The sequence below is a fragment of the Oryzias latipes genome, chromosome 22 (genome assembly GCF_002234675.1).
Source record: "Oryzias latipes chromosome 22, ASM223467v1".
NCBI lineage: Eukaryota > Metazoa > Chordata > Actinopteri > Beloniformes > Adrianichthyidae > Oryzias > Oryzias latipes.
The window spans coordinates 15,273,846-15,301,817 of NC_019880.2; the positions used below are offsets into that span (position 1 = coordinate 15,273,846).

Here is a 27,972-nt window from a genome sequence, read left to right on the forward strand (position 1 = left end):
TGGATGTTTTAGATAACGCTTTAGCCTCCACAGCAGCTGCACAGCAATTAGCACATCCAGCAATCAGTGCTGGAGCTGTTGTGATGCTCTCTGCAGCTTTATTTCCTGTATGCAATTTACACCTTCTTAATAAAGCAGACGCTCACATAAACAATCCAAACATGCACAAAGAAGTGACAAACAAGGCCTGTCATTCATATTCAAGCATGGCAGATTCATTAGAAAAAACAACAGGGATCAAAGGTGAAGATGATTTGTATTTTTAATTGGCTTTTGCAAATAACAGGAAATGTTTTTTAATTAGTTGTTTGTTCTTGGATATCACTTGTTTTTTTGGTCTGCACTTCCCACCTATAAGAAAGCGTATGCAATGATCCTATGTATTTATGCTGTTCTAAAAAAAAAGGGTGAAGAGGCTTAAAATACATAAATATGCAGCAAAAATGCTTTTCTAAACACAATTTAAGAGTCAAATGACAGCAATTTTCTCGTTGATAAAAGTCACTCACGACCCATGCTCATTTTTTACTCTTTTCTTCACATTAAGAGTCAGCAGAGCTGAAAAGTATGTGGAGATTGTTGAGGTTTTTGGAGATCTCGCTAAAAACCTGATGCACACTTTCTGATTCTCCTGCACGAGGACCGACCATGCAAACCAGAGTTTGCTTTGAAGACGCGGAACGAGGTCTTTGAAGCTTTTTTCTTTCTTTCTCCATCACGGTTTCAAACGCAAATGCGGGAGAAGTTCAAAGCTGAGGGAGAACACTCGTGGCCATATTTCAGTTTTGTTTCATGCGCTGGCTAATAGAAAGTGTGCAAAGGTGCGTGTGTATCTGAAAGCATGACAATAATGGATAAAAGTCAGGCTTATATTCAGCTTAAAAGTTCATCAAATGTGAGGCACCTAAGAAAAGAAATGCACCCGTCCAACTGCTCGTTAAAGCAAATTTCTAATCAGCCAATCACGTGGCAGCAACTCAATGCATGTAGGCATGTAGATATGGTCAAGACGATCTGCTCAAACTGAGCATCAGAATGAAGAAGAAAGGCCATTGAAGTGACTTTGAACATGACATGATTGTTGGTGAAAGACGGCTACTTTAGAAACTGCTGATCTACTGGGATTTTCCCCCACAACCATCTACAGGGTTTACAGAGAATGGTCGAAAAAGAAAATATCCAGTGAGCAGCAGTTTTTTGGGCGGAAATACCTTGTTGATGCCAGAGTTCAGAGGAGAATGGCCAGACTGGTTCAAGCTGATAGAAAGGCGACAGTAACTCAAACGACCACTGGTTACAACCTCGGTCTGCAGAAGAGCATCTCTGAACAACAACCTTGAGGCAGATGGGCTACAGCAGCAGAAGATCACACTGGGTGCCACTCCTGTCAGCTAAAAACAGGAAACTGAGGCTAGAATTCACTCAGGCTCAGGCTGGACGATAGAAAATTGGAGAAAAGTTGCCTGGTCTGATGAGTCAGAAGGGTCAGAATTTGTTGTCAACAACATGAAAGCATGGATTCATCCTACCTTGTATCAACGGTTCAGGCTGTTGGTGGGGAAGTGATGGTGTGGGGGATATTTTCTTGGCACATTTTGGGCCTCTTAGTACCAATTGAGCATGGTTGCAACACCACAACCTGCCAGAGTATTGTTGTTGACCATCTCAAACCATTCATGACCACAGTGTACCATTTTCTGATGGCTACTTCCAGCAGGATAAGGCGCTGTGTCATAAGTAAGTACGTTTTATTTATAGAGCACCTTTCACAGAACAGAAGTCACAAGGTGTTTCAGAGGTAAAACAAAATGTAGAAACATATAAAAAAACAAGCCGGAATCATGTCAGACGGGTTTCTTCAACACGAAACTTGCTGCGTTTACATGGAGTAATTGGAATAAAAACCTGATCAGTCTAAAAATTTGTCATGTAAACAAACCATTTAGAATACCCTATCAGACTTATTGGGATCAAAATGTCCTTCCGATCAAGATAGGTGGGTTTGTGCCGAGTGTGAATCCGATTGTAGTGCGAGTTAACAATTTATTTTGATTGTGTGCTGCCTTTTCCGTCATGTGGAGACGGTGTGGGCTCCGGATCAGCCTTTGGAGCACAAACAGGACCGGCCGGCTGCTGGACACAGGAGAGCCGTGTCTCCGAGCAGAGGAGTGACTTCGGGATAGTGTTAGAACACCGTTGGCGGTGTTTGAATGCGGAAAGACGCTCCGAGCATTCCTGTTAAACCTTGAAGACAATCATGAGAATTTGTGCTACCAATCACGTCCAGAAAAAATAAAAGGTCTATGCCAGGGGTCGGGAACCTATGGCTCACGAGCCATATATGGCTCTTTTGATGGTCACATGTGGCTCGCAAACAAATCTTTAATTATACTTTTTTTTTCATTAGAGCGGTGCTTAGAGAGAGAAATCTGCACCAGCACTGTCACTTTACTATTATCTATTATTTCACAGAGTTTGTACCACCCGGAAACCTGTGAATTGACGTGCCTAAAACTGCGCGCTCCCGTCTTTGAGAAAGAGCGCGCAGTTGCGGGGACGGGATGTGTGAGGGAGAAAGCAGAGGGTGGGGCTGAGGTGTTGTGGGGACAGGCAGCAGGTGAATCGCGCAGGGATTGTAAAAACGTAAAACCCGCTGCCTGTCACTCACTGCAGCATGTGAGTGTGTGTTTGGCTCCGCGTCTGCATGTGAGCAGTCTGTCACATCTACAGAACATTCAGACCTAAGATCACGTTTAAAGTCTCAACGCCTGCATGAAGCAGAAACTCACCACTTATCAACCAGACTAGACAATCAGCAAAACTACCACGAGAAATACTCATCATTTATTAGCAACAGCATAAAAATGTTATTAAAAAGAATCCACAGACTTATTGTACTTTAAAAATGTTGAAATTACATCAAATGCACTCATTCACTTGTATATTTAGTTTTAAACATATTGTCGCGGACTGAGCTGTTGGGCCGCGTTAAAAGTTCTGGAGTTCGCTGAACGCATCAAGCAGAGATCTGATTGGCCCTCAGTTCTGTCACTCAGCCTGTTGTTAGGTAATTTGGACCAATGGGGTTCAGCTATGGGCCGAATAAGGGAAATGGGAGGGCTGGAGCGGGAGCAGGTGAATATAAAGTTGGGAGAAGCGCTCTCGTCTCGGCGGGAGAGATTCAGGAGTTGCTGAATTAATTGTACGACGTTTGTTGTGGTCTGCAGTAACCAGAATAAATAACCTTAAAAGAGGTTAAGTCTACGTGCCTCAGTGTGGTAAAGGGACACTACATTAATGTATGGCTCTTTCAAAATTAAATTTAAAAATATTTGGCGTTTATGACTCTCTCGGCAAAAAAGGTTCCCGACCCCTGGTCTATGCTGTTAAAACGAATTTACCAAGGTGCACATTGCCTGCACATATTTGAAGTAAATGTTGTTATCGGTTGCCCATATTAGCTTGACCATACCCATAACCCTAACTCATCCTCAACAAAACTCCGCTACTTCTTCTTCTATGGCCGTTTCCGGTACTTTAGATAGTTCTGCGCATGTCAAAATGATTTATTCTGATTGAACGTGTGACAGATGTAAACGTTTGTTCTAATCAGATACATTTTTTTTCTATGTAAACAGTTGAATTCTAATCCGATCTTTGATCAGATCAAAGACATTTTGAACATGTACAGGCAGGCATTGAGTTCACTGGACTAAGATGGCCTCCACCGTCACCAGACCTCAACCCAATAGAGCCCCTTTGGGATGTGGGTACGGGAAATCGGCATCATGGATGTACAGCCGACAAATTTACATCAACTGTGTGATGCTATCATGTCAACCTGGACCAAACTGTCTGAGGAATGTTTCCAATACCTTGTTGTATTTTATGCTACTATGGATGAAGGCAGTCCTGAAGGCAAAAGGGGGGTCCAACCCGCTACAAGAACCTAATAAAGTGGCTGGTGAGTGTTTTGTTTATGCGCAGAAAAAACTTTTTTTTTTTCCTTGCCTGACTGAGCACTAACACTTTCTAAGCATTTCTCACCAAAGGAGATCCCCTGGAGCAGAGAAGACCATTTTGGATAAAGTGAGGCGAGTGTGGCGAGCTCTAATAGACTGGCATGGAAGACAGAGAAAGGGCTGCTTCAGCACCATCTCCTTATACAACCCTTAGGCCATAAAAAAACGCGCTCACACCTGCACCACTCAACAAACACACACGCCAAGGTAATACCCCCAATTTGAGGTGTCTTTAGGGGGAAGAGGCAGATAAACAGCAGGCTCCAATAATAGCGGTTTAGATCTCAATGGGTGCGAGTCAATGCCTCTCCAAGCCGGGGGCTAATGCCTGTTAACTCTCCCTGTGGGGGACAAACAGAGGCCTGCAGTGGCTCGCAAAACAAGCGCTCTCCCAAGATCCTCATTACTTCCAACGCTGAGTAGCAACTGTAAGTAAGCCAAAACTGCAGCTTAAGCTAAAAAAAAGACGGAGGGGGAGCAATGAAGCAAAAGAAAGCTAGGAAATAGGTGCTGGGGAGGGAAATAATTGCCCACTGTGCTCAGGTTAGGCTTTACCAGTCAGACAGATTTAGAATGTAGTTTTTTTTTATACTAAATGGCTAACGCAGTAAGAAGGTTCCTCCCCCCATTTTGGCTGACAGCGTGCTTTGTGAACATAATGTCTGGGCATTTTGATGTTTCACTTCACACACAATCAGGCGCCGAGGCGAGACGCAAGAATGTGAGGAGAGGAGAAAACAGATGACGGTAAGGGAGAAAAGGATGGAAAAACTCTGGCTTCTTCCTCTGTGGGAGGCCTGTACCACAGTTACGCTCTGAGCGCCGAAAGCAGATGCAAACAGAGATGGGGAGGAGAGCGAGGCGGCGAGGGAACGTGAGAGACAAGGAGGAACATAGGAGAGCGCGAGCATGATAAAAATAATGAGGGAATGGAGGGAAAGAAGGAGGGGGAGGGGGGGCAGGGACAGCCAGAGGCAGTGTTCCTACCACGCAGCCTCTTAGGGAGTGGTGTGACAAGAAAACTCACCCAGTGCTGCAAAACACACATAAAACACCAAACCCAAACCGCTGCTTTATTTTTATTTTTTTTGCATCTAACTTTTACCAGAAGCTGAGGAAAAATTCAAGTTTCACTGTGGCACCCCCGTGGCACTCCTTTTAACAGTTGTGTTCGCTGTCGAGAAGTCCTTCTTCGCTAAATGGTGGCCCTTTTACGGAAGGGGCCGAATCCAAATTGCTGCCCTACCCGTCCTGCTCCCCTCTATTGCCCCAACTGTAGGAGCATTTGAAGCTGTAGTGGTGTCCAAAAGTGTATTTTAGGGAGGAGCCGTAGCTACTTAGGGCTGGCTATCGCTCCGCCAGTAGAGTGTTCTGCATCACATTGTGGCGCCAAGGAGGAACGCATTTCTCCACGTGGGTGAATTCTGAAATTCACATTGGAATATAAGTACTGAGTTTTTGTTTTAGCATGACTTTTTCAAATTATAAAACTGATGTTATGTATTTTCTGAATACTGGTAGCTACGCACTAACGTAGATGACCGGCAACTATTGATGACGCCATCAAGTCGTAGTAACCTCCGAATTTGAAAACACTATTTTTTCATATCTGTCTGCTAGGAGGGACAAACGTACAGGTAGGAAAGCGATTCGGCCTTAGGATCCTATAGGGCAGGCATGTCCAAAGTCCACCTTGGGGCCAAATGCCACCAGCAGTCAGATTTCGCAAACTCCTGTCGTAAAATTGGTAGTGTGCAGCCCCCAGCACTTATACGCTAGTGCTGGTGGCTGCACTAGCGTACAGCTATAAGTTGTTGTTAACCTGCGGCAGCAACCTGTAGCTACAGACTCTCAAAGATTTCTAAGGGTTAGGTTAACCTCATTAAGGTACAGTAGCTAACAATCAAAACCACCGTAACTTTAATAATTATAACCGTTATTTTTCTGTTCACATGATTTAAATTTAAAGTGTTTGTTTTTCATAATACGTGACATTTTATATGAATCCAGATTTCATGTTGACAACAGGTTTTCTCCAGTCTTAATCTTAATTTTATTTCTGGTCTTTAAATGTAAATCTTACAGCAAGTATCCCATTACAAAAAGCATGTTTGTAAAATAATTAATTTGCATTTAAAGTATTATTTAGGCTCAAAGAATGCAGGCCTTCACACATTTTCTCCTAACCAAATTTGGTCCTGTTTGCAAAAAGTTTGGACGCCCCTGCCTTGATCTTTGACCCTAGCGTGGTAGAAGAGCAGCATTTTTGTGGTTTTCAGGATAACAGGGATGAAGGTTTGTTTTGTTTTTACGAATCATTAGAGCCCTACAGGGCAAGCTGGAACAAGATGTAAAGAGAGCAAATTTATAAAACTGTTTAAGAGGAGATTTGTTTAAGGAAAGACCCTTTAGCTACCAAACAAACCAAATCTGGTGCTCTCTCCCATAACCTTCTATCCTCTTCCACTTGCCCTGACCCCTCTGTGTCCTTCTCAGCCCTGGAAGCGCTTGAAGCGGAAAGCAGAAAAAGCAGCTCAAACTCTCTGGAGCTCTTGTCTGCAACTTCCAATCACCCTAATAGAGAAGAATAAAAACTAGGTGCAAGTAAAAAAAAGGAGAAACAGAAGATAAACGGAAAGGGGCAAAAGGGAGCAAACAGGCAACAATAACTGGACCTCAGAGGACTTTGAAGGGAAAGAAAAAAAGAGCTAAAAAAATCAAGACTAGCTTTGATTTTCTAATGCTGACTAAGTAAACAAAGCTGAAGAAAAGCGAGGAAGAGCTTGGTGTCAATTAGTTGTGCCACAAGGCATAAAAAAACAAAGCAGTTTGTCTTTTAAGACTTGTAGGAACACAAAAAAAGAAAAGAAAAACTAAGGTAAAACAAAAATATCAATTTGAACTGAGTCTTTTATTTTTATTTTCTCTTACTTCTTTAGTTATGACTCATAGCACAAAACCACATCATTGCTTTGAACACTGCATTCAATTTACCCACTAATTTAATATTTTTAAGCAATTCTTATGCCAATTTACCATGAACTTTCCAAAAAAAAAATTCTTATATGCCAGAGCTAACGTTACCTTCAGGTAAAGACAGGATTTGATCATTAAGCAGCACTGATAAGCTTAAAATGTTAAAGATCATGCCACACTGTGAAAAAAAAATCAGACAATGTGATTTTCTGGATTCTTTTTCACATGTCTCTCATAGTTGAGGTATACCTATGATAAAATTACAGGCCTCTCTCATCTTTTTAAGTGGGAGAACTTGCAATATTGGCGGCTGACTAAATACTTGTTTGCCCCACGATGCTGAAGTTGGTTTCCAATACCCAGCTGCCGATTCGCGAGGGCACTAAAGGAACATTCCACTGCATTTTTTGCACTAAGATCACCTAGAACCAGGTCCTGTTCAAGAACCACAGGGCCTGGACTGCTCAAACCTGGATTAAATTATGATTTAGATAGTAAAGAACACATTAAACATGGTTTCTGATTTGTGAAACTTTTCTCTAATTTGTGAAAATGTGAAATAGGATGATTGTTTTTGCATTTTATGCGCTGAGTCCACCTTAGATCAGGTCCTGTTCAAAAACCACAGGACCTGGACTGCTCAAACCTGGATAAAATTATGCATTAGATACTAAATAATATATTAAACACAGTTTCTGATTTGTGAAACAGGAAAGCCACAAAAACAAAAACCTATCATAAAGTAAACGTGACCAAACCAACTTGTAAGATAACCTCTCTCTTTTTGGACCCTGACATTTTAATGGTTATCTCTTCCCATTTCAGGTTCACTCATCTCTTTCTCTGTTGTTCATTTATCTTCTCTCCTCCATCGATCGTATCTCTCCCATCCTCATTTTGAGAAATCAAATAAAGGTTTCAACTTCCTGCTCGGATGGTTTCACAAATCAGAAACTGTGTTTAATGTGTTCTTTACTATCTAAATCATAATTTTATCCAGGTTTGAGCAGTCCAGGTCATGTGGTTATTGAAGAGGACCTGGTTTTAGGTGATCTTAGTGCGAAAAATGCAGTGGAATGTTCCTTTAGTGCGAATCAGAAGCCAACTTCAGCGTTGTGTTTGCCCCACTGTATAACTTGGTCCATGTTTTTTGCCCTGTAGTTTATCATCAGTCCACTAGGGGCAGTAAAGAGGTTTTTTTCAGCTCATTTTAAAATTGATGGTTTCGTGAAATTTCAAAAACACTTTTGGCGGGAAAAGTTTTTCTAATTTTCAAACCTTTAAAGTTAAAATAACTTATCTATTACTTTATTATTATTATAACAGTACTTGCTGGATAGACCTAACGCAACATTTATTGATAATTTGTTATAATGTTAATATTTTTGCATCTTAAACTTGTTATGAGGAAAAACTTCACCCAATTCACCCAAAAAATCCTGGTTGACTTATCTATATGTCAAAAACAATTTTCGGGGATTTCTTCAAAAGGTCTAAAAACATCTTTATTTAAAAAAATGAATTTTCTGTCAATTCTTGGACGTAGTGGGCTTTGTACTGTGTAAAATGAACAGCTGAGAGATGCTTGTTAGAACAAAAGAAGGTGAATTCATGCTAGGAAGTTTTTGTTTTGTGCTAAGGGATTAGAAGTACAATATTCTCCATGAGCAAAATTTTTGCTGAAATGTCTTCCCTTTGCCACGTTATCTGTTAGAGCGCCTGGAGCCGATGACAGCTGAGTTTCTGCACTGAGCTCGTGTGAAGTTGGATGTAATATGCATCAGGTTGAGCCTGGTAATGGGTATGTCTTCAGCTCATTTTTGGGGAAGCGACAGTCCTACTAAGGCTGACAGAGAGTGGCTCTGCAGTGACAGGCTGTACCAGGAGACAGCTCGTCAAACCAGCATATGTGCAAACTCTAACCAAACACTGTTATCGGCACCAAACATCCTGTAAGTACACAGAATTACAGCTGAAAACATACAAGCTATTTTTTTCCCCCCTCATCATTCTGTCGGTGCTAATGTTAACTTTTTTCGGGCTCCTTAACTGGACAGATGACTGCAGTTGCTTCCAATCCAGCCAAACCATCCATCCGAATGAAAGACAAATCTCTCCCTGATATCTCACGGAAGGGGGAAAACATTCCGAGGATGAAGCCACAGACACTGACGGAGCGTGTGTGCTCCATTTTTGTTTTTTTTTTCTTGTATGTGCACACAAGAGTTAGAGGAGGGGGGTTGGCAGTTGAGCAATGTGATTTCTGCTCAACTGTCACAAATCTAGCGCAACAGGAAAATCAATTTGGCCCCGCGTGTGCCTTTCTGGTTCCGGGAGAGAATCCAAATAGCAAGGCGAGGCCCAGATAATGTTACAGTGTATTGGATTTGCTTCATGGAGAGACAGACAGGGGGAGGGGGAGAGTAAGGAGTGGGGGGGGGGATCACAGGCTTGCCGCGGCGCTCTGACAAGATAGATTTGTGAGAGTGCATAGGTGTATGATAGGCTGGCAATCTGTCAGCATACCTCTCTTTAACACCCTGGCTGTCTGACTCTATCAAAGCCTCCCTCACACGCTGTCGCTCATCCATTTGACCAAACACACTGGGACAATTATCCCAACAACAAAATGCAAAATGCTTTTTGTATTTTTTATTTTTTTACACACAAGTGGGTTCTGCATTCTCAAACTTCCTTCTGTTTGACAGCCAGGTGAGAGGATGACATAATGAAATTGGAACGTGCGCGCTCATCCGTGGGCCGCTGATGGCAGGCTGACACACAAACATGCAGGTGTGAGCGCTTTAATGGCACTCCACTTTCTCTGTCCTATTTCACTAATTCAGCTTTTTCTATTGTCACAAAGCTGTCAAACACACTTAACATTTAACCCCCACATTTGTGCCTAACAGGTCAATTTTTACGATATTGTCTTTTAACAACTTTCAAACTTTCCATACATCATACTGAGACAAGTACAGTTATAACTTAAAGACCCAATCCAATAAAAAATGTCTTTTTAACATGTTCTTGTGGCCTTTTTCTGATAATGGAGGACCAGGGGTGGAAATACAGGGGGTATGAGGGGGCCAGCTGCCACCCAAAGCAAAAATCTTTGCTTTAATTTATAAACCATTGTAATGGTGACATTGAAAATACACTGGCGGGCCACAAGTTCTTGCATCCACTTGTAGACAAAAGATCCGTGTTTGTCTTTGTTTCACTGGTCTGAACGGATATTTGGTTGAAAACTGTACGGCTGGATAGCTCCAATGTTGCTCATAGTTTTTGTTGCACCGATAATGTTAGGTTGAGGATGTGAGGGGCAGTAAGCTAACAGGAAAGCATGTTAACCAGGAGCTCTCAGCAAAAAAAAAAGGGAAGTGGGGGCAGGGTTGCTCCACAACGATGGTCACGCCCAAAACTCTGAGGGGAATTTCTTAAGAACTATGTCCTAGAAAATGACAAGTTTCTACAATTTTGACCAGCAGGGCTTTATTTTTTTTCACTTTTAGCAGACCGCTAAGCAGGTGGCTGATGTAAATCGAACCACCGTCAGTTCCGTGCATTGCTTGATGAAGTTGAAAGCGAATATTCTGATCTCCTGCTACACATCAAAGTCCGATGGCTGTCCAGGGGTGACGTTTTGGGCCACTTTGTCGTCTGTTTAGAACACATGAAAACATTCCTGAAAAGCAAAGACCTGAACCACCCGCAACTGGAAGATTGGCTCGAAAACCTGCACTTTTAAGTGGATATGACTGTGACAAGCCACCTGAACGAGCTGAATGAAAGGCTTACTGGCTGTCTTTGCCAGAGATGTACAGCGAAGAAGAGAAGAGGATGCTGCATTTTACCCTTGCACTGACTTGCTTGGCATTTGCACAGAAATCAAACTAAACTGTATTAATTTGATTTTATATGCTTTACCTTTTCAAAAGGCTATTTTATTTTTTATAAACGCAGGCTGCGTTTTATTGCACTCTGTTTAGTTCCCAGAGAGGGGCTCGTCACGCACGTTCCATTTTATTGTTTTTTGTTCGAATCCTCAAAATAAAAATGACATCAAAAATCGGATTTCTTTATTACATTTCTTTGAATTTATCAAAGCAATGAAACATAATTCATTGATATTTTAATGAAGTTAAACTTGCACAACAGAGCAGTCACGTGACGCGTCGTTCTCCGCAGAATGCACTGCAGGGCAAATAAACATTTAATCGTTAATGCTCATTATGTATTTGTAGGAACTTAGTCATTTTGATAGTAGGCTAATATAACTAATATAGATACATATTGCATGTGTTGTCTTCATTATAAGGCTTAATTAGGGCTTTTAATATTTTGCAGCTCCAGACATATTTGTTTTTGTTTTTTTTCATCCAATTTGGCTCTTTCGACATTCTGGGTTGCCGACCCCCGCACTAGACAGTGCGCTGAACCTTTTTTCTTCAATGATTTGTAAACCTCACTGGTGTCCATGGATTACATGAAATCTTTCCACCTTTATCCACCTTTGTCATGGTAGGGAGAACACATTAATGCAAGGGTGGGGTCATCTAAGATAGCACAAGGGTTAAAAGACCACTTGGAACACTTTGACAATAGATCAAAAGCTGATTTACAACGTTTCTAGTTGTCTAAAGCAGTGTTTTTCAACCAGTGTGCTTCAACCATCTCCCACGGCACACTAGTGTGCCGTGGGAGATGGTCAAGTGCGCCGTGGAGAAATTGCCCTCATTCACTGATCTAAAAACATTTTCCATCTCCAGGATTTCAGCTCTGTGTTCATCCAAACAGGCCCTGATAAAACACTGAGTAGTTAGGAATATAAAAGATCTTAAAATGACTTTTTCTTTGTGTTTATTTAATTCTATTAAAGACATTTTGATAAGAATCACGGTGCCGCGATTTAGCTGCAGCTATAACTGTGTAAGGAAAAGTCCCGCCCCTTTAACTGTCTCCGCCAATCATTCTTGAAGGCTTAATCACATGTCATCAGTCTGACCAATCAGAAGTGGCTAAAGTCTTCACTTCCTTGTTCTTAATTCTGCTGATAAAGTCGCTCAGTTCTAACAAAAATAGCATCTAAAGCTCGTCTTTAGCTGGTGGTTCATCTCTTAGAAAAAAACAGCCGCAACTTCCTGCTTTTTCTGCCACAATTATCACAAAAATCCACTTGAGATTTCGCGGGGGGGGGGGGGGGGGTCGATCAATACAGACCATGAATTTCTCCTTTTTTTTTTTTTTTTTGGATGCTGGTGTGCCGCGGGATTTTTGTCAGGGTTAAAGTGTGCCGTGGCTCAAGAAAGGTTGAAAAACACTGGTCTAAAGCACCAATTCAGATCAATTTTGCCAACATTGAAGCAGCAAAACCAATTTTCAAAAGCCTGTGATTTGGATTTCTTCCTCCCTAAAAAGCAGCGTAAATGGATCAGAAAGCAGTCATAAGTCAGTGAACTCTTCCTTTCTGTGACTTATGCTCAATTCTTTTTTCCAACTGATAAAATAAACTAATATTGTTACTTTGATTTCACTCAGATGACATATAAGTGAATATTAACACAATAAATACACAAAAAAATGCAGCATGCACATCCATGTCTCTCATCATTGCAGTGCACTAAAGTGAAGGGACAAAATAAACCAAAGTGTCCTAAGTTGTGATGAAGTGCTGCAGAGCACGGCATTAGTAATCAGATGTGTGCTAACCGCATTAATTCTCCCCGCGTCTCAGGCTGCGCCTTGATCTAATTCAAACTGAATGTAGTACAAACGCTGAAGCATGCCAGATGTTCCTCTCTGCTCCATGCTTTATCACCACTTGTTTGGCACAAGGAATATTTTTGAATATGATCTTATTAATAATGTCCCCGCCATCGGTTTCGCTCCCCCGTATTTGCCGCCTCATTCCAGATTCTCCTCGTGATTCTTGGCACAAGAGCTTGAAAAAACAACAACACCGCACTGTCCCAGTTTTTCATTAGCGTCAATCACTCCAGTAACTAGCTAAGAGGAGGCGGAGGAGAGGAGGAGGAGGAGTTAGGTTTTCACTCAAGATGCCCTTGTTGCGGCTTGTGAGAGTGACTAGTAGGTCTACCACATGAAGAGAGAGGGGCTCAATCAGGCCCTCACCCGGGAAAACAGGTGGATGGATGCCATGGAGGTCACACGCATTAAAGAGTTTATGATGCCAATCGAAACGGTAACATGCTGTGGCCTCAGGAGAGATCCGCTCTATGATTTCTGCAGGATCTTGTACCCCTATGGGTGGATATGGGCTACTACAGGCAAAAAATGGGCATAACACACAATATCAAATCTCAGGCCGGTCAATGAACTTGTAGGGCGATGGAACGATGCATAATTGTGCAATCTTTTTCTAACGATGTGCTCACAGCTGCAGATTCTGGTCAGTATAATGTTCTCATTCTTTTAGCCCTGAAATCTGCATTTGATATATTAGCTCACAATTTTATGATTGAGCATTTTCATTAGGACTATGTTGGAGTCAGTCAGTAGCTACTTTGCCTCCAACTTTAGCAGTAGAACCTATAATGTAGTAATACTAGTGGTGTTCCCCAAGGTTCTGTTCTGGGCCCCATATTATTCATTCTCTGTACAATCCCTCTTGGGAGACTCATCTGCAAATTTAGTCACATTTCATATCATTTATATGCTGATGACATTCAGCTTTATTTTTCTGTCCAGTCTAGTCTTAGGAACTTTGTTCTACAAATCCATGTCTCCTGACTCTCATTTGAAGCTCCAAGTAAAACATTGTTTTTATCACCTGGGGAATGTGGCTAAACTAAAAACAATTTTATCCTGATCTGACCTTGAGCTGATTATCCATGCTTTTAGCTCGTCTTGCTTAGATTACTGTAACTCTCTTTTCACTTGTTTTAACAGTCTCTTAAACATCTCCAATTTGTCCAAAGCTCTGCAGCAAGCTTTTAACTGGAACCAATAAGGGAACTTGTGTCACCCCTCTGCTATTATTTATAACCTCGCACAGACAGACCACTAACTATATTTTTGACCTTTTAACTACCTCTGACTAGGTAGGTTATTGTATTTTTGTGATGGGCATGTTTCTATATTTTTTCTGTACTTTGTCTTTCAGTGTCATATAAGCCCGTGCGGGCTGGGCACATTAGTGCATGACACTTAAATAAAATAAAATCAATCAATCAATCAACCTGCACTCCTGTACGTTCTTTTAGGTGAACTGATCAGAATCTTTTATGTGATCCAAAAACTCATTTTAAATCTAGGGGAGAACTCGCCTTTGGGGCAGTCGCTGCGTGACTCTGGAACGGCTTCCCTCTGTCTATGTACCAGATGTACTCAATCAAGTGATTTAAAACTCAAGTTAAACATTTAATTAAAAAAAAAACTTTTGGCCGATAATTGGTATTCTTTTTTAAGCCCTGTCTTTTAAAATGTCTGAGTATGTCTTATTGGGTTTTACCTGCTTAAAACAGCTTGAAGTATTTCTCTTTTTTTTTTTCCTGTTTCAATATTGTGAAGCGCTTTGTGAGTCACTCTCTGTGAATAGAGGTATAAATGTAGATGTATGTACTCGAGTGTGACATAAGGTACAACTGTACAACAGTAAATGTCATCAGTGTGTGTAACTTTCATTACACTTACAAAAACTTCACGATACATTTACCACACGTGCAATAATGGTACGTTCTATTTTCATTTTAAGGGGGCGTTATGAGGCACAAGGGAACCGAAAGACACTCCTGCGCTCCCTTTAAGATGTGGACGCTCTACTCTATGACCCTCCACAGGTCCGGACTAACCCAAAAACCTGCAGCACCTATATGGGCTGACCCCCGTGTGGGTGCATGTGACTAAGACTTTAATTTTAGTTTCAACAGAGAGACGTATAGTACAGAAATGCTGATTCATACCATCGATTGCTGGAAAACTGCTAGTTTCTTTACTGTTTCGATCAGGCAGAAGAAATCTCTAAAATCCAATCCACAACCCCATGTGAGTGAGTCCCACAATAGCCTTGGCGCCTTCAAGTGCTATTTCTCAGTTCCCTGCTTTCTGATTACAGATGGAAGTCTAGACATGCAGGATGGACATGTTTGGTCTTGTGTTGCAGTGTTTTCTCAGCTTCACCCTCTCTGCAAACGGGCAGACGGGGAGCTAATCGGGATAGATTAGACTGAGACTTGAAGTTGAGAAAAAAAAAGTCTTACAGTTTGAATATAGAAAGTCATAGAAAGTTTGCATTTAAATGCCCAAATCTGTATTTTTCATCAACATCAACTGTCTAGAGCCCTCTGATAGTTGTGTTGCGTCAATGTGTATAACACAAAATTAGAACACTAGTTTGGGAAAAAGATGAAACAAAAATACACATAAGGGTCTGAATTTTGTATGAACAAAATACAACAAATACAATACCTGTATTCTGTGGATACTCATAATTCCCCTTTTATCACAACTCTAAATATATCATAAAAAATTTCAAACTGAACAGTTAACATGAGCAGATGTCCTTGTGAACAGTGTTAGATCACCAAAACTCAGTCTTGGAAGGATAACATTTCAGGGTTATCCAATAGCCCCACTTGTTTTTGCACTGACAATGGAACAGAGGCCAATCGAAGTTACTCTGATATACCAGGCTTTCAACTTGGAGCGATGCATATGAAACATTGTTGTACGCAGATCATGTCTCCTTATTTATAACTGATCCTGAGGCATCTATACTAGCTGTGTTGTTAGTCACCTTTCAGTATATCCCTTCAGGGGTTGCTACAGCGAATAAGCTTTCACTAATTCGAACAGGTGGTTTGTCAGAGATTTTTTACGCCGGATGCCCTTCCTGACACAACCCTGTATTTAATCTGGGCTGGGGACCAGCACAGGGGGACCCAGTAAAGCAGTAGCACAAAGGGTCTTGCCCAAGGACCAACAACGGATGAAGCTCACCCAGTTTCAATTTGGAGCAACTGAGTATCAAACATTGTTGTATGCAATTGATTTCTTCTTATTCATCACTGATCCTAAGAACATCTATACCAGCTGTGATATGAACTATAAAATAACATTGGTTCTCTGTCCAGCTACAATGTAGATGTTAATTATACCAATTGCCATGCCAACAGGAGGTTATGAGAACTCTTCTGTGCCCAGGAATTTTCCATTTACCTAGTCTGTCTCTGGATTAACTTTTTTAGGGGGTTTAAGTGGTCCCAAACATGCAAGCATTTTGAAGATGAATATGGTTTCAATTCATAAAAATTTAAAAAATGACCTCACTAGATGGATGGATATACCACTATCCTGATTGGGTAGATTGGGTGGTTTTATCATAATGAATATTCTACCAAGACTTCACCCCACTACGACTTGTCCAGGGATTATATACCCTTCATTGTACTATCATTTCTTTAAGCCAAGACCGCCGTTTTTTATGTTGTTGTGGTTGTACAAATAATTATAAATGTCGAAAAAAATATGATTAGCAAACAGAACACCTTTTGTTTTAGACTTGAGCAACAATGAATTAATACTTCACCATCCATTCATCATTTCATGTTTTTTTTGGAGTGTAAAGTTCCAAACTTATGTTTTAACTATTAATATTTTATTTTTGCCTCAATTTCGGATAATCTTTAAGCAAAAACAAAACATTTAACCTTTTTTTTCCTGCATTTTCAGGGTACAGACTTTAGGAAACTGCTCGTTGACAACTGCAATGCAACATTGTTCTAACATAGTTCCACTGCAATGCAAAACTCCACAGAAATCTTGTTTATTTATTGATAGACTCTACTGAGGTCGCTCTTCCATGTGACCTTTTTAAAACCCTCTTTAAATGCACATATTTAAAAACAAATGAAAACAGAAGCACAAATGTAAAGGTCAAGCAGGAATATGGGTGTGATAACTGTGATAGGCTTTCAGAGTTCACTAGTGTAACATGCATGAAAAAAGGGCTTTATGATTTGTAAGCAACAGCAACAATAACAAAGAGATGAAAAAAAAAAAGATTTCTGCTTAATTCATGATTGGAGCTCCAGGGCAAACAATCTACATCAGAGACTCTAATAGTTGTACCCACAGTCGACTCGTCTATGGGTACTGTAAACCCTAACCCTAACCCATACACGACCAAGGGGATCCAGATGGGTTTCTTCATTATAGTTCTAATATAATTGTTCAAATTATAGATTATTCGAACACATCAAACTATAAGGCGGTTTTTGTGCGGTGTTCATTAAAACCTTGGTCCCAACTGTCTTTATGGTTAAATACCGGCTGTATGCAGGCAAAACACATAAAGAGGGATGCAGAGGACTCGCACCAAATATCAGGATCGTAAACCACTCTGTGAGCCCCTAAAGCAGTTCGTGCACATTTTTTTACGGGCATGGCGCAGGCAACAAGTTGAAGTGAACACATACAACACGCAAAGGTGAGTAGGAGTGAAGTAGGTGACTTGCAGGTGTGTCGTACAGATTTTTCCTTTTTTATTTGTTTTTTTTCACCACCCCCAAATCCTGCGCAATGCTTAAGGGGCCGTTAGTGCTGTTCATGTGATAAGTGTGTACTCCTTACATGTAGCTTGACTGAAATGAGGAATTGGACATCCTACAGGCTAACAACGTGCCATACGACACATATCAGTGTGTGTAACTTGCAATAGCCTTATAAATAATTCACGATAAGATTACCACAGGCATGACACGCATACATTCAGTTTTCATGACAACCACTGAGGTGTCTGTACAAGCCTCAAGGAAACTGCAAGATATACCTGCACTCCTTTAAGATGCAGCCGGAAAGCTTAGTTGGTTAAGTGCTGAACAGGCACATGGGAAATCAGAGTTTGATTCCCAATGAGCTCCCGCCAGTGAGGATTCTACGACAAAACCATTTGTACTACTTCCCAACTATGTGGCCTCAAGAGGTGGCTTAAGTCTGGTCATCACCGTGGTGATGCGATTATCGTCACACCCTTAAATATGCCAAAAGGTGATCAAAAACCTTTGCTCCATTGAGAAGCAGCCTTTCTCCTCTACGACCTTACACAGACCCAGACAACCCTAAAACCTGCAGCACCCCTCTGTACAGGTACATATTACAAAGACTAAAGAAGAACTACAGTATACAGTAATTAATTGGTATTTTTTATGTGGTACATCCTCATCAGTTTTCCACCACATAAAATGTTTGCACACTTGTTCAGGATCCAACAGCACTCTTACCTGGTGCGGATGTGTTTGCAGAGGGTCCGCTTGCAGGAGAAATGGGTCCCGAACCCGATCTGGACTGCTGGGACTGTGTGGAGCCTGCAGGGGAGACCACTGGGGAGGGAGAGGGCCCGCTTCTCTGGCTTTGAAGATGAGGGGAGGCATGGGGGGAAAAGGGGGATTGTCCTTGGTTACTTGCGTTTGGCTGTTCCCCTTGGCTGCAGCTGCTGTTGCTGCTGGAGGATCCGCCAGCACAGGCGGCGGAGCCCAGGCCTCCCTCAATCCCAGTGGGAAGGTCATCGATCGAGCCAGACAGATCCTGGAACAGAAAAAGAGGCTCACAGTGAGCATTTAGGAAATCATCCAAGCATTTCATCAGAGCTGGCGTGCAGCAGGTGGCACATTTCAGTATAAGCTGAAGCAAAGCAGATCACTTTGACCATGAAGTTATGTAATCATGGCGGTGTGGTTAAAACAACATTATTGTAAAAAATTACACTTCAAGAAATGCAGAAATATGAAAGGTTTACTTTGAATGAATGGATGAAAGCTGACTTTCCTATGGCCATCAAATCATTGAGAAAATACCTGTATAGTGTCAGCTGCAGAGGAACACAAACGTCTCATAAAAAATGGTCCTACAGAGGCTGCTGTCAGAAAAATGAATTTGAATGCGATTTTATTCTGACCAAGGGCAAGTTCACAAATCTTCCATTTTCAGTTCTGTTAATTTACGTGTGCACTTCCCAGGTATAGTCCCTTACCTAAAACAATTCCAGGAAATCCCCACTAAAATCGACAGGAAGAAACTAAAGGATGTGGTGACTAAATTCAGGGGGGAGCAGATGTGACGTGGTGAGATAAAAGATGATGGCCGCCCACCAGTCAGATGTCTCACACACGGAGCCATGCCTTAGCTGCACGTGGCGATTGGCGGCGACGTTACCCCATCAGCGACCCCCGGTTCGCTGGCCGGTGTGTGCTTTGGGGAAGTGATGGAAGGGTTGCGGGTGAATGCCAGCTGATCCACCTGCCTTTGCTTTGACCCTCTGACTCTCAGATCCACTCCCACCTGAGCCTTACATCAGTGTCACAGCAGATCCTGTCTTAGAGACCTGAAGGCAGCTGTGTCTGTTGCCGCCACAGTGGGAAAAAAATGCTGGTGCACAACAGCATAACACCCTAAAAAATGCATAACGTTACTTTTCAAGCCACTGCAAATCCAAACTATAGATCCAAATTATTCAAAATGTGTCCGTTTTAGCTGTTTAATGCTAATGTTTCAAGTCTGACAGGTTGTCAGTGCCAAAACTATTTCTCACAACCCCAGCACATCGTGGTGGGAAATAAAGAAAAGAGGCAGGCATCCTTCATCCCCTTCCATCAGCCGGAACTTGTGCGACCTGTGGAACAGGCAACCAAGCAAGTGAGGCAGCGACCAAGCCTGCTGCTTGTTTCGGTTAATGCCATCTCAACTGTGATGCCTTTGTTTTCCATCACGCTGCGGTGTGTGCCCCACCCGCTCAGCTGGCCTGCCAGCCTGTCACCTGGCATTTTCTACCTTTTGCTCCACTGAGCACATGAGGCTTTATTTATTTATTTTTTTCCCTCACTGTTTGTCTCCCTCAGCCGCACCTTTCCACCGTCTCAGCCAATCGGGTCACCCCGCACTTAGAGCCAAGCGATAACATGCCTGCACCCTTTGAACTTCAGGTTTTGACCGACATTTTGTTTTACAAGTTTTACGATCTTGAAACAACAAACGCACAAAAAATGTACAAATTATGGGAGTTAATCTAGTTCAAATCCTAACTGTCGCAATGTCGGTGACAAAGAGGAAGTGCCGTAGGATCGGTGAATGCGAGGACCGATCGTGTGGCCGTTAAAGATTGAGTAGGGACAGCCATGCTAACAGTAGCATTAGCATAACCATGGGTTCTCGCCGAATTCCCTAACTGGTGATTGCATAATGCTCTAGCATTGGCGAATTTGTCGGAGTGTCCAATTATACAATTCTAAAATCCAGGACCTTGGAAATATCCCAGAAGCCTCTGCAAAAAAACCCAGCATGTAACGATGCTCACTAGCTTGGTGAATATAGACCACAATGCATTGCGTCAAAACTAGATTGGTGAATATAGACCACAATGCATTGCGTCAAAACAAGCAGGCTTCAGGCCAGGACCAGCAGACTCAGAAACAGTTTTCTCCTCCAGGCTGACGGGAAGCTGAACTCTCTCCCAGCCCTGCCCTCACACCCCTCTTGTTGCCCCGTTGCCCCCCTGCTCTGCTGAACCCTGACATACACACATCATCTACCTCATTAGCATTGACTGCACCTTCCACCAGTCCTCCAGTGCCGCAAAGATTTAAGTTAAACAAGGAACTAAACTACAGTCACTTTATTTTTATCTCTCATTTTTTTACATTCATGCTTTTTATTCTACTATTTATAGCCTCCACAATTTATAGTTTGTCTATTGTTGTATTGTGCAATTGAAGCTGTCTCCCCGTTTAAACTGAAGCTGAAGAGAAAACGAAATTTCAATTTCTATGTAATAACATTGTAGTGATTGACAATAAAGTTACTTTGACTATGACTTTTGAAAACAAGTTGTCATTTGATTTTTTTTTTTAATGCATTCTTTATAAAACATCCAAATTTTCATCAACTGAACAGTGGATTCATTAACAGTCTTCGTAAAAAGTTCATATTTATTAGGTTTTATTCTGGTATATGGGTAACGTAAGATAGCCAGCATTAAAAAAATGTGAGCATGTGTCCGAATTGCGTTAAAATTCGGGCATTTGGAAAGTCCCACATTTTTTGGGGTTAGAAAGCAGTAAGGTAATCCAAAAATAGCGATGTTTTTTTCAAAACACCCAAAGCTATGGTTGAACAAGCTAGGTTGCTATAACCTATATGGGAATAATTGCTTTTCATTTAATCTGGTGCTGCTGTGAGATTTTCCAGAATCAGTTTAGGGCGGGAAAACGTGTAACGCTAATTTTTTTAGAGCCTATTAGCCTCATTTGGATTACCCACTTGAGAACAGCTGTGTGGCCCAAGACCAAAACGGCAGAAGTGCTATTTGAAATGGAAAGGTTGAAAACCAAAATGCCCATAATCAGCTGCTCCATAATCAGTTTATCAGCATACTTGTACTTCATCCTCGTCTGAGCGTTACTACCTGGCCCATTGTGTGCTGTTCAGTCATGTGTAGGGAATCAAAGCCAGCCAACCAGCCAAGTACGCATTTGGATCTCAGAATCCAAACGCCCAACAATCTGGGGCCCCCATCCAAAGTGGCCCAAATCCAATTTGTTTGGCTCTGGGCTGCAAATTGCTCTGTGCATTGAGTCTCCAAATAGCTGTCAACCACTCCCACTTGGCGTCCTGTATCGCTTAATTCGCTCCTGGAGCATGTAATTGTCATAATAAGAAAAATATTGAGGTGATAATAACCAGTTACTTTGAGATACCCCCCACCCCCATTCGCCCACCTGCCTCTAGACACACATCGAGTCACATATACACACATAATGAGCCATCCACATATTTCACACAACATTGGAGAAGCAGTCGCTCGTGACCCTTCACCTCGCCGGTGCCGGTGCATGCCTGCACCCCCATTTAGCGCTCCTCTGTTTGTGTGTGACAACGGCACAGGCTGCTGGGCTGTCACAGCAAGACATGCTTGAGCACTGATGCGACCGAGGGGACAGATGAGGCACCCCCTCCCTCACACCGTCTCCACCACCCAATTTCTCATTCATACCACTGACCCACACACACACTAGCTCACACAGCGGTGGTATAAGGCATCCGTGTGAAGCAGGGAGCTGTCACATACAGGAGACTCTGGGCCTCTCCCCTGACCACGCTGCTGCTGTTGTCTCTTCTCACCACACAATGGGAGTTAATGAAACTCGCCATGGCAGAAAGCATCATATGTGTGTGTGTGACTGCGGTGCAGACAGGGAGGAGCAAACTGCAAATTACATAGCAAGAAAACCACCTGAAAAAAAAAAGTTTTTTTTTTCTAATTCCCTTTGTTTTCTTATTCATTTTTCCTCTGTAACAAGTGTCTGCATTTCTGTGTCTGTTGACCTCCGTCAGCAGCTTCACAGGGCTGAAGGATCTGTACCAGATGACCAGGCAGCTAATTGAGCCTGAACAGCAAACACAGTGACTAAGAGGAGCAGCGGGATAAAATTACTCTAACATGGACAGAACATTGACACCTCTTTACCTATAATCTTTTTTTAAACTAATATTAAAAAGAAAAAGAGAAAGAAATCACAGACATATACATTTCTAAACATTAAAAAAAGCACATTCTCATCTCACCTCTCCAGATTTTTTCAGCTTTGACATTGTTCTTGTCGAGCAGTGAGATTTCCTGTGCCTGTGCTCCGGTGCTCCTTTTTAGTACAGTCAGTAAAAGAAAAGTGTTGAAAGATGACATTTGAATCAGCAGCCTTTATCAGATGTGTGCAGATCAGCTGTCACTTTTCTAAATGGGGCTTTCTGTTTCTGTTACCTTTACATAATACTTTAGGAGCTGTGGGGACACAGAGTAGAGTTTTCTTATTATGGAAAGGGAAGGCTATACATATTAAAGCTGCAAGCGGCGTTGCATGGCCCATAGGTACTACCCACGCCCGGCCTTGACATCTCCTTTTGACACGACCTCACTGGCTGACCGGCTACTACACATCCCTCACTCTCCTATTCAACCCCAGACACCCACGTCGGAGTATAATGAGACAAATTAATAAAAAACTTTTTTCAAATGGTCACTTTACTTTTGTTTTATCTCCATGGCAACCATTTCATTTTTGGTGACCTGGGGGTGACGAACAGGTCTATGTAATTTCTAGAAAAATCCGCAGAAGTAATTTTTGGGATTTCCTTGACAACCGAGGTTTTTTCTTAACCACGCCTAGATTCCCAATATGTATATGTCATATTGGTTAATACAGCTTGAACCAATGATTCGTGTTATACGTTTTAACAATGTTTGTGTAACAAATATGCGAGCAAAAGCAGAACATCACTTTTGCGAGCTTGCCACGCTAACAGTGTTCAAGATTTACAAACTTTAAAACCAACATTTTTCCCAAGAAGCTTCTCAATGATTTTTGATGAGTTAAGAGGCGACAGATTGAAATTCATAGGAGGAGTTTAAATTTGTAGAAGGTACTAAACACGACTTTCTTTTTTAAAAGTCAAAATAGCAGCCTCTTCCCAGGGTCAAAGGTCAACAAAACTTGGTTGTAAACTTAACCTGGTGGTGTGACATTTTGTGAAGATGCTCAAACAAAAGTTTTCTTTTCCCATATTGTGCAAAAATGTGAAAATTGCCAAATTTTAAACTTTGCTTCAAATTGCCTGCCAAGTAATAGGTCATGTGGCCATCCAATAATAATTTCAAACAAAAAGAATCCATGGTGACATCAGTGTAACAGAAGACCATCAGAAATGTGTCCTGTGGTCCACTCGTATCTCACATAATTGTTTTCTTTTTTGGGAAAACGGATTTGGGTGCTTATGGGTTAAAACTGCCTTCATTTGGGTTTTGGTTTGGTTTGTGGATTCTGAAATATTTTTTGAGCCTCCAGGAGACAGTTTCACCTGCTGTGATGTCATCATCTTTTTTCCACAATGTCAACAATGCATTTTATTTTTATATTTTACTTAATTTTTAAAAACTGAGGCGTAGGTCTGTTTTTTGAGGAGCACGTTAGCTCTAAAAACGGAATATAATACCACGGTTTCTTTTTCCGCACTCTCTGCACTTAAGAACGCACCAAACTATAAGGCACATTAGTTAAGACAAACGTTACTGTTTCTATGCTAACTCCCAGCCTTTTTAGTAACACAAAAAAACTAGTTGGACACCACAACACTTTAATTCAATAACATCCAACTTTGTTGAAACTCGTAAAAAACAGACACTTTGACAGATTGTCATGTACCTCTCAAAATGGCTTTGATCATTTTTCGAAAAAAAATTAGGCTTTTAAGTGGACCTCACAGTGCAAAACAATATGGGATTTACTGTTTAAGTCAAGCTGAACTTTGACTGATACATTACAGATTTGCTATCTGATTTGAATTGTTTTAATAAGAAAACACCCTGACAGGAAGTCATAAAAGTGTCTACAAATGTCAGCTAGAGATTAACTGGTTCTAGAGAAAAAAAATGTAGCAGAAGAGGCCCATTTAGAACATGCATCCATACATGACGTGACTTTCGTACATTCCAGAATAAAATCCATCAAAATAAAAGACAACTACCACTTTTCTGTTGCGAAATTTCCATACAAAAAACACAGTGGACTTTTTTATTTTCTGCCTCTGTCTGGATAAATGTAACGATGTAAACTGTAATTAACTGCAATAGCTATAGTTTTTAAGCCTGAGGGACGAGTCTGCTCATGACAGCGCTGCAGTCATTTATCGGCTCTGGCCGCTCGGCTTCCTCTCTTTATGGTGCACTTGAGACAAAGAGGGAATGCTATTACGCTAAAAAAAAAAAGAAAAAACATTTCTCTTTTTAAATCACCCCCCAAACGATCCACTGAGGCAAAATCCAAATGAAATACCATAAAAAAACAAATCCAAACGGGCTGGTAAACGTCTGCACATGTATGTTTTTAAAGTGATAATGGCACGCCGATTGAAACCTAGTAAGCAAAAGAGGAGGACTGTACACAACAAACTCATTCTAATTTCTCATTTTTTTGTCCTCAGCAGATGAATTTGTGCTGTAATGATGACGCTAATGAGAGAAGATGATGTGTATAGATGAATATTTATGCAGTTAAGTGAAGATAAAATGTGCCTGGTAAGACGCCGTGCAGTAATTCTTGCATCGGGGTCATGATGAGGCACGCATTTTTTTTTCTTTGCATTTTTCCTTTCAATGAGTGAGTGTGCAAACAGGATTTGTGGAGACAAGACTCTCTGACACCTCCAGAAAAAAAAGGAAAGAAATACAAGAAGGGGAATTCTAGAGATTCTCCTCCTTTAAGAAAAAACTGACAAGAAGTCAAGTATGTCAGCCTGACACCCCCACCCCACTCCCCCTCTAAATCATTCATTAAATATTTAAGCCATATAACTTGCTTAGAAAGAGAAAGCCAGAGAGGTTGGATTACATAACTTTGCAGTAATGAGGTCAGAGTGTTAAACAGAGATAATAACCACAGTCATGCTGCCATAACTGCTTCACCCTGCTGATTCTAAAAAGCACGACTCAAAGAAATTAGGCTAAACCGACTAACGTGGATTTCAAGTGCACAACACATATTAGGAACAATTAATAAATAAAGAAGCTGTAGGACTTGGCTGATAGCAGGGTAGGACAGTGTAGACAGGCGCCCGGTGCCACTTGATATGACGGCCGCCGTCCAGAGGTATTTAATCAGACTTGCTGCCGGCTGGTGATCCTGATGCCAGCGCCCTGTGGTTGCACGATTTTGTAATGACGTCATCCCCGCCTGTCTGAATGCCTTCCCATTGAGCGGTGGCAGTTGTATATGTGAACGTAGCATTAGCTGTGGCCGTTCCTACATCCTAAAAACCCGCACCACTTGGATGCATCCATGTGACTAAGGTTTAGATCGGCATTCATGTGAAGTCTACATTTGCTGGAGAAAACTTTGCTCGTCTTTGCTTTTTGGAACAAAAACCACATGTGAAGCTGCTTTCCTGCAGAGTTGTGCAGAGGAAGGTCACAGCAGCAGCAGTACAGAGCAAACGTGCTTTTCTTTTCAAATCTTATTTCCGCACACTTCACAAAGATCAGACAATCTCCTGGTAATACAGCAGCATCTACATAGTTGGGGGGGGGGCTCTCTCCATGTTTTTCAATAGAGGAGACAAGATAATCACTGGGGGAGCAGTCCTGGAGTCCAGCTTATGGGTCCTGCAGTTGCTGGGTCACCTGACTCCCTATTCCAACACAGCCACTAAATCTGTAGAGAATGCTAACAGCAACTCTGCTGCATTAGTAATTACAGTTGGTGGTAAGACAGGGGGTTCCCAAAGCGATAACTGCCCCGGCTCTTAAGCCTCCAGTAATGTGGAGATATGGGTAGGACCACTTTGAAAGAAGCATTTGAGGCCTTATTAACTGTAAGCTGTTAAAGACGCTCCAAATCTGGCACTGCTTGTCTCCAAAACCAAAGGGATTAGTGTTGAGTTTCACCCTGATTCCCCCTTGATAATGTGCCAAGCATGTGGCCGCGAGAAGTACTTAGCCGGTGGACCCTATACATGAAATGCACCCCTGCAAACACACGGCTGTGTTTTCTGCACCAACAGCAGTGACGGGGAGGTAATTTGAACAACCTTGGGCCTCACATGGGATTAAAAAGATGGAGATCAGTCCAAGTTTGAAGTAAGTGAATAAGTCCAGGCACTTCCTGTCCACAACTTTCACTCATAAGGTATTCCAAGTGGAGGACTAGGTTAGGGTTAGGGTAAGTCGATTCAAGACATCAAATCTGCTCTCATGTGGGCTTTTAAGTGAAAGTGGCTGCTTGAACGTGTGTTGCCGACACCGGTGTGAATGTAGCTTAATTGTAAAGTAAACATAAAATAATAAAGGATCATGAATACATAGAATACAATAGGAAAATTCTAAAGGGAACTAACCAAACAGACTAAACTCAACTAGGCATCCCTGATCCTTAGACCCTTCTTTGTGTTAAAGAAAAACTCCTAAAAAAACGGACCCTGGAAAAAACAAAGAAACCTCAGGGGTGCCCACATAAAGGAGGGATCCTCCCCCAGGACGGACAGGCGATCAGAACCCATAGAGAAGAATTAACTTATCTAACTCTACAACTACATATTTAAATAGTCCAGCGGATGGCCTTCATCCAAATGGAGTTGGGGGACGGCGGGGAGTGCGAGACGAGCCGGAGGCAGGATCCACAGCCAAGTGGAGCAAGAGCAAAGATTTAGCAGAGACAAACCAGAGACGTGGTACACGGTCAGGTACAGAGCTACAGGTGAGCCAGGGTTGAGGACCATAAAAAGGTGTTCTTGCACTTGAACTTGCGTTCAAGCGTTTTGAACGCAGAAGCCTGAAAACGCATATACCTGCGTTCACGTAGACCTTTTATTTGACATGGCGTGCGATCAATGAGCGTTCGTTCTGTACGTAGAGCCCGCGACCTAAAAACTGTCGCATGAATGCGAGGTTTTGAACAGGGTTGATGCGCGTTTACGTTGCACTTTTCATTGAAAGTTGAAAGCTTAAATGCGAGCGGATGCAGCCGGTGTGAACCTAGCTTGAATGTAGCTTTAGTCCACCGAGATTCCCCTCATGAACACGCTCGCCGACCACTCGCCGGCTTGACAAACACCCACTCCCCTTTCCTCATTCTGCACGTCTGCCGATGTTTTTATTTATGGCATTCCTGCACAACATCCAGCCATCCGCCCACCACCTCCTCACCTCTCCACTCACCCAAGAGGGAGCTGAAAAAACGGCGTGTGACACAGCCGACACAGGGGTGGTGGGTGGGGGGTGCGCGTCTTTGAGGGAGAGAACGAGGATGAAGAAATAAAATAAATAAATGGCCCAAATTTCTCATTTCTAATTCAACTGCTCGTTCAGCTTAACCTCTCTCTCCTCTGCAATTAAAGCGCACGCCACATCCTTCACGCTGCGTACAGCCGAGGCTAAATAATGCAGGGGGGCATCCAGCGCCCGCATCCTTTATCA

The 27,972-nt window shown here is 42.0% G+C and overlaps 1 protein-coding gene across 5 annotated transcripts in view; it reads right to left on the bottom strand.

Moving 5' to 3' along the window:
* The window catches only part of LOC101156929 (AT-rich interactive domain-containing protein 1B), a 217,969-nt gene that overhangs the window by 57,986 nt on the left and 132,011 nt on the right, over positions 1-27,972 (bottom strand). For all 5 annotated transcript variants that reach the window (XM_023952010.1, XM_023952011.1, XM_023952012.1 and 2 more), the window contains one exon: positions 18,242-18,545. In XM_023952010.1, coding sequence (XP_023807778.1) covers positions 18,242-18,545 — 304 coding nt within the window. The remainder of the gene's footprint in view (positions 1-18,241; positions 18,546-27,972) is intronic.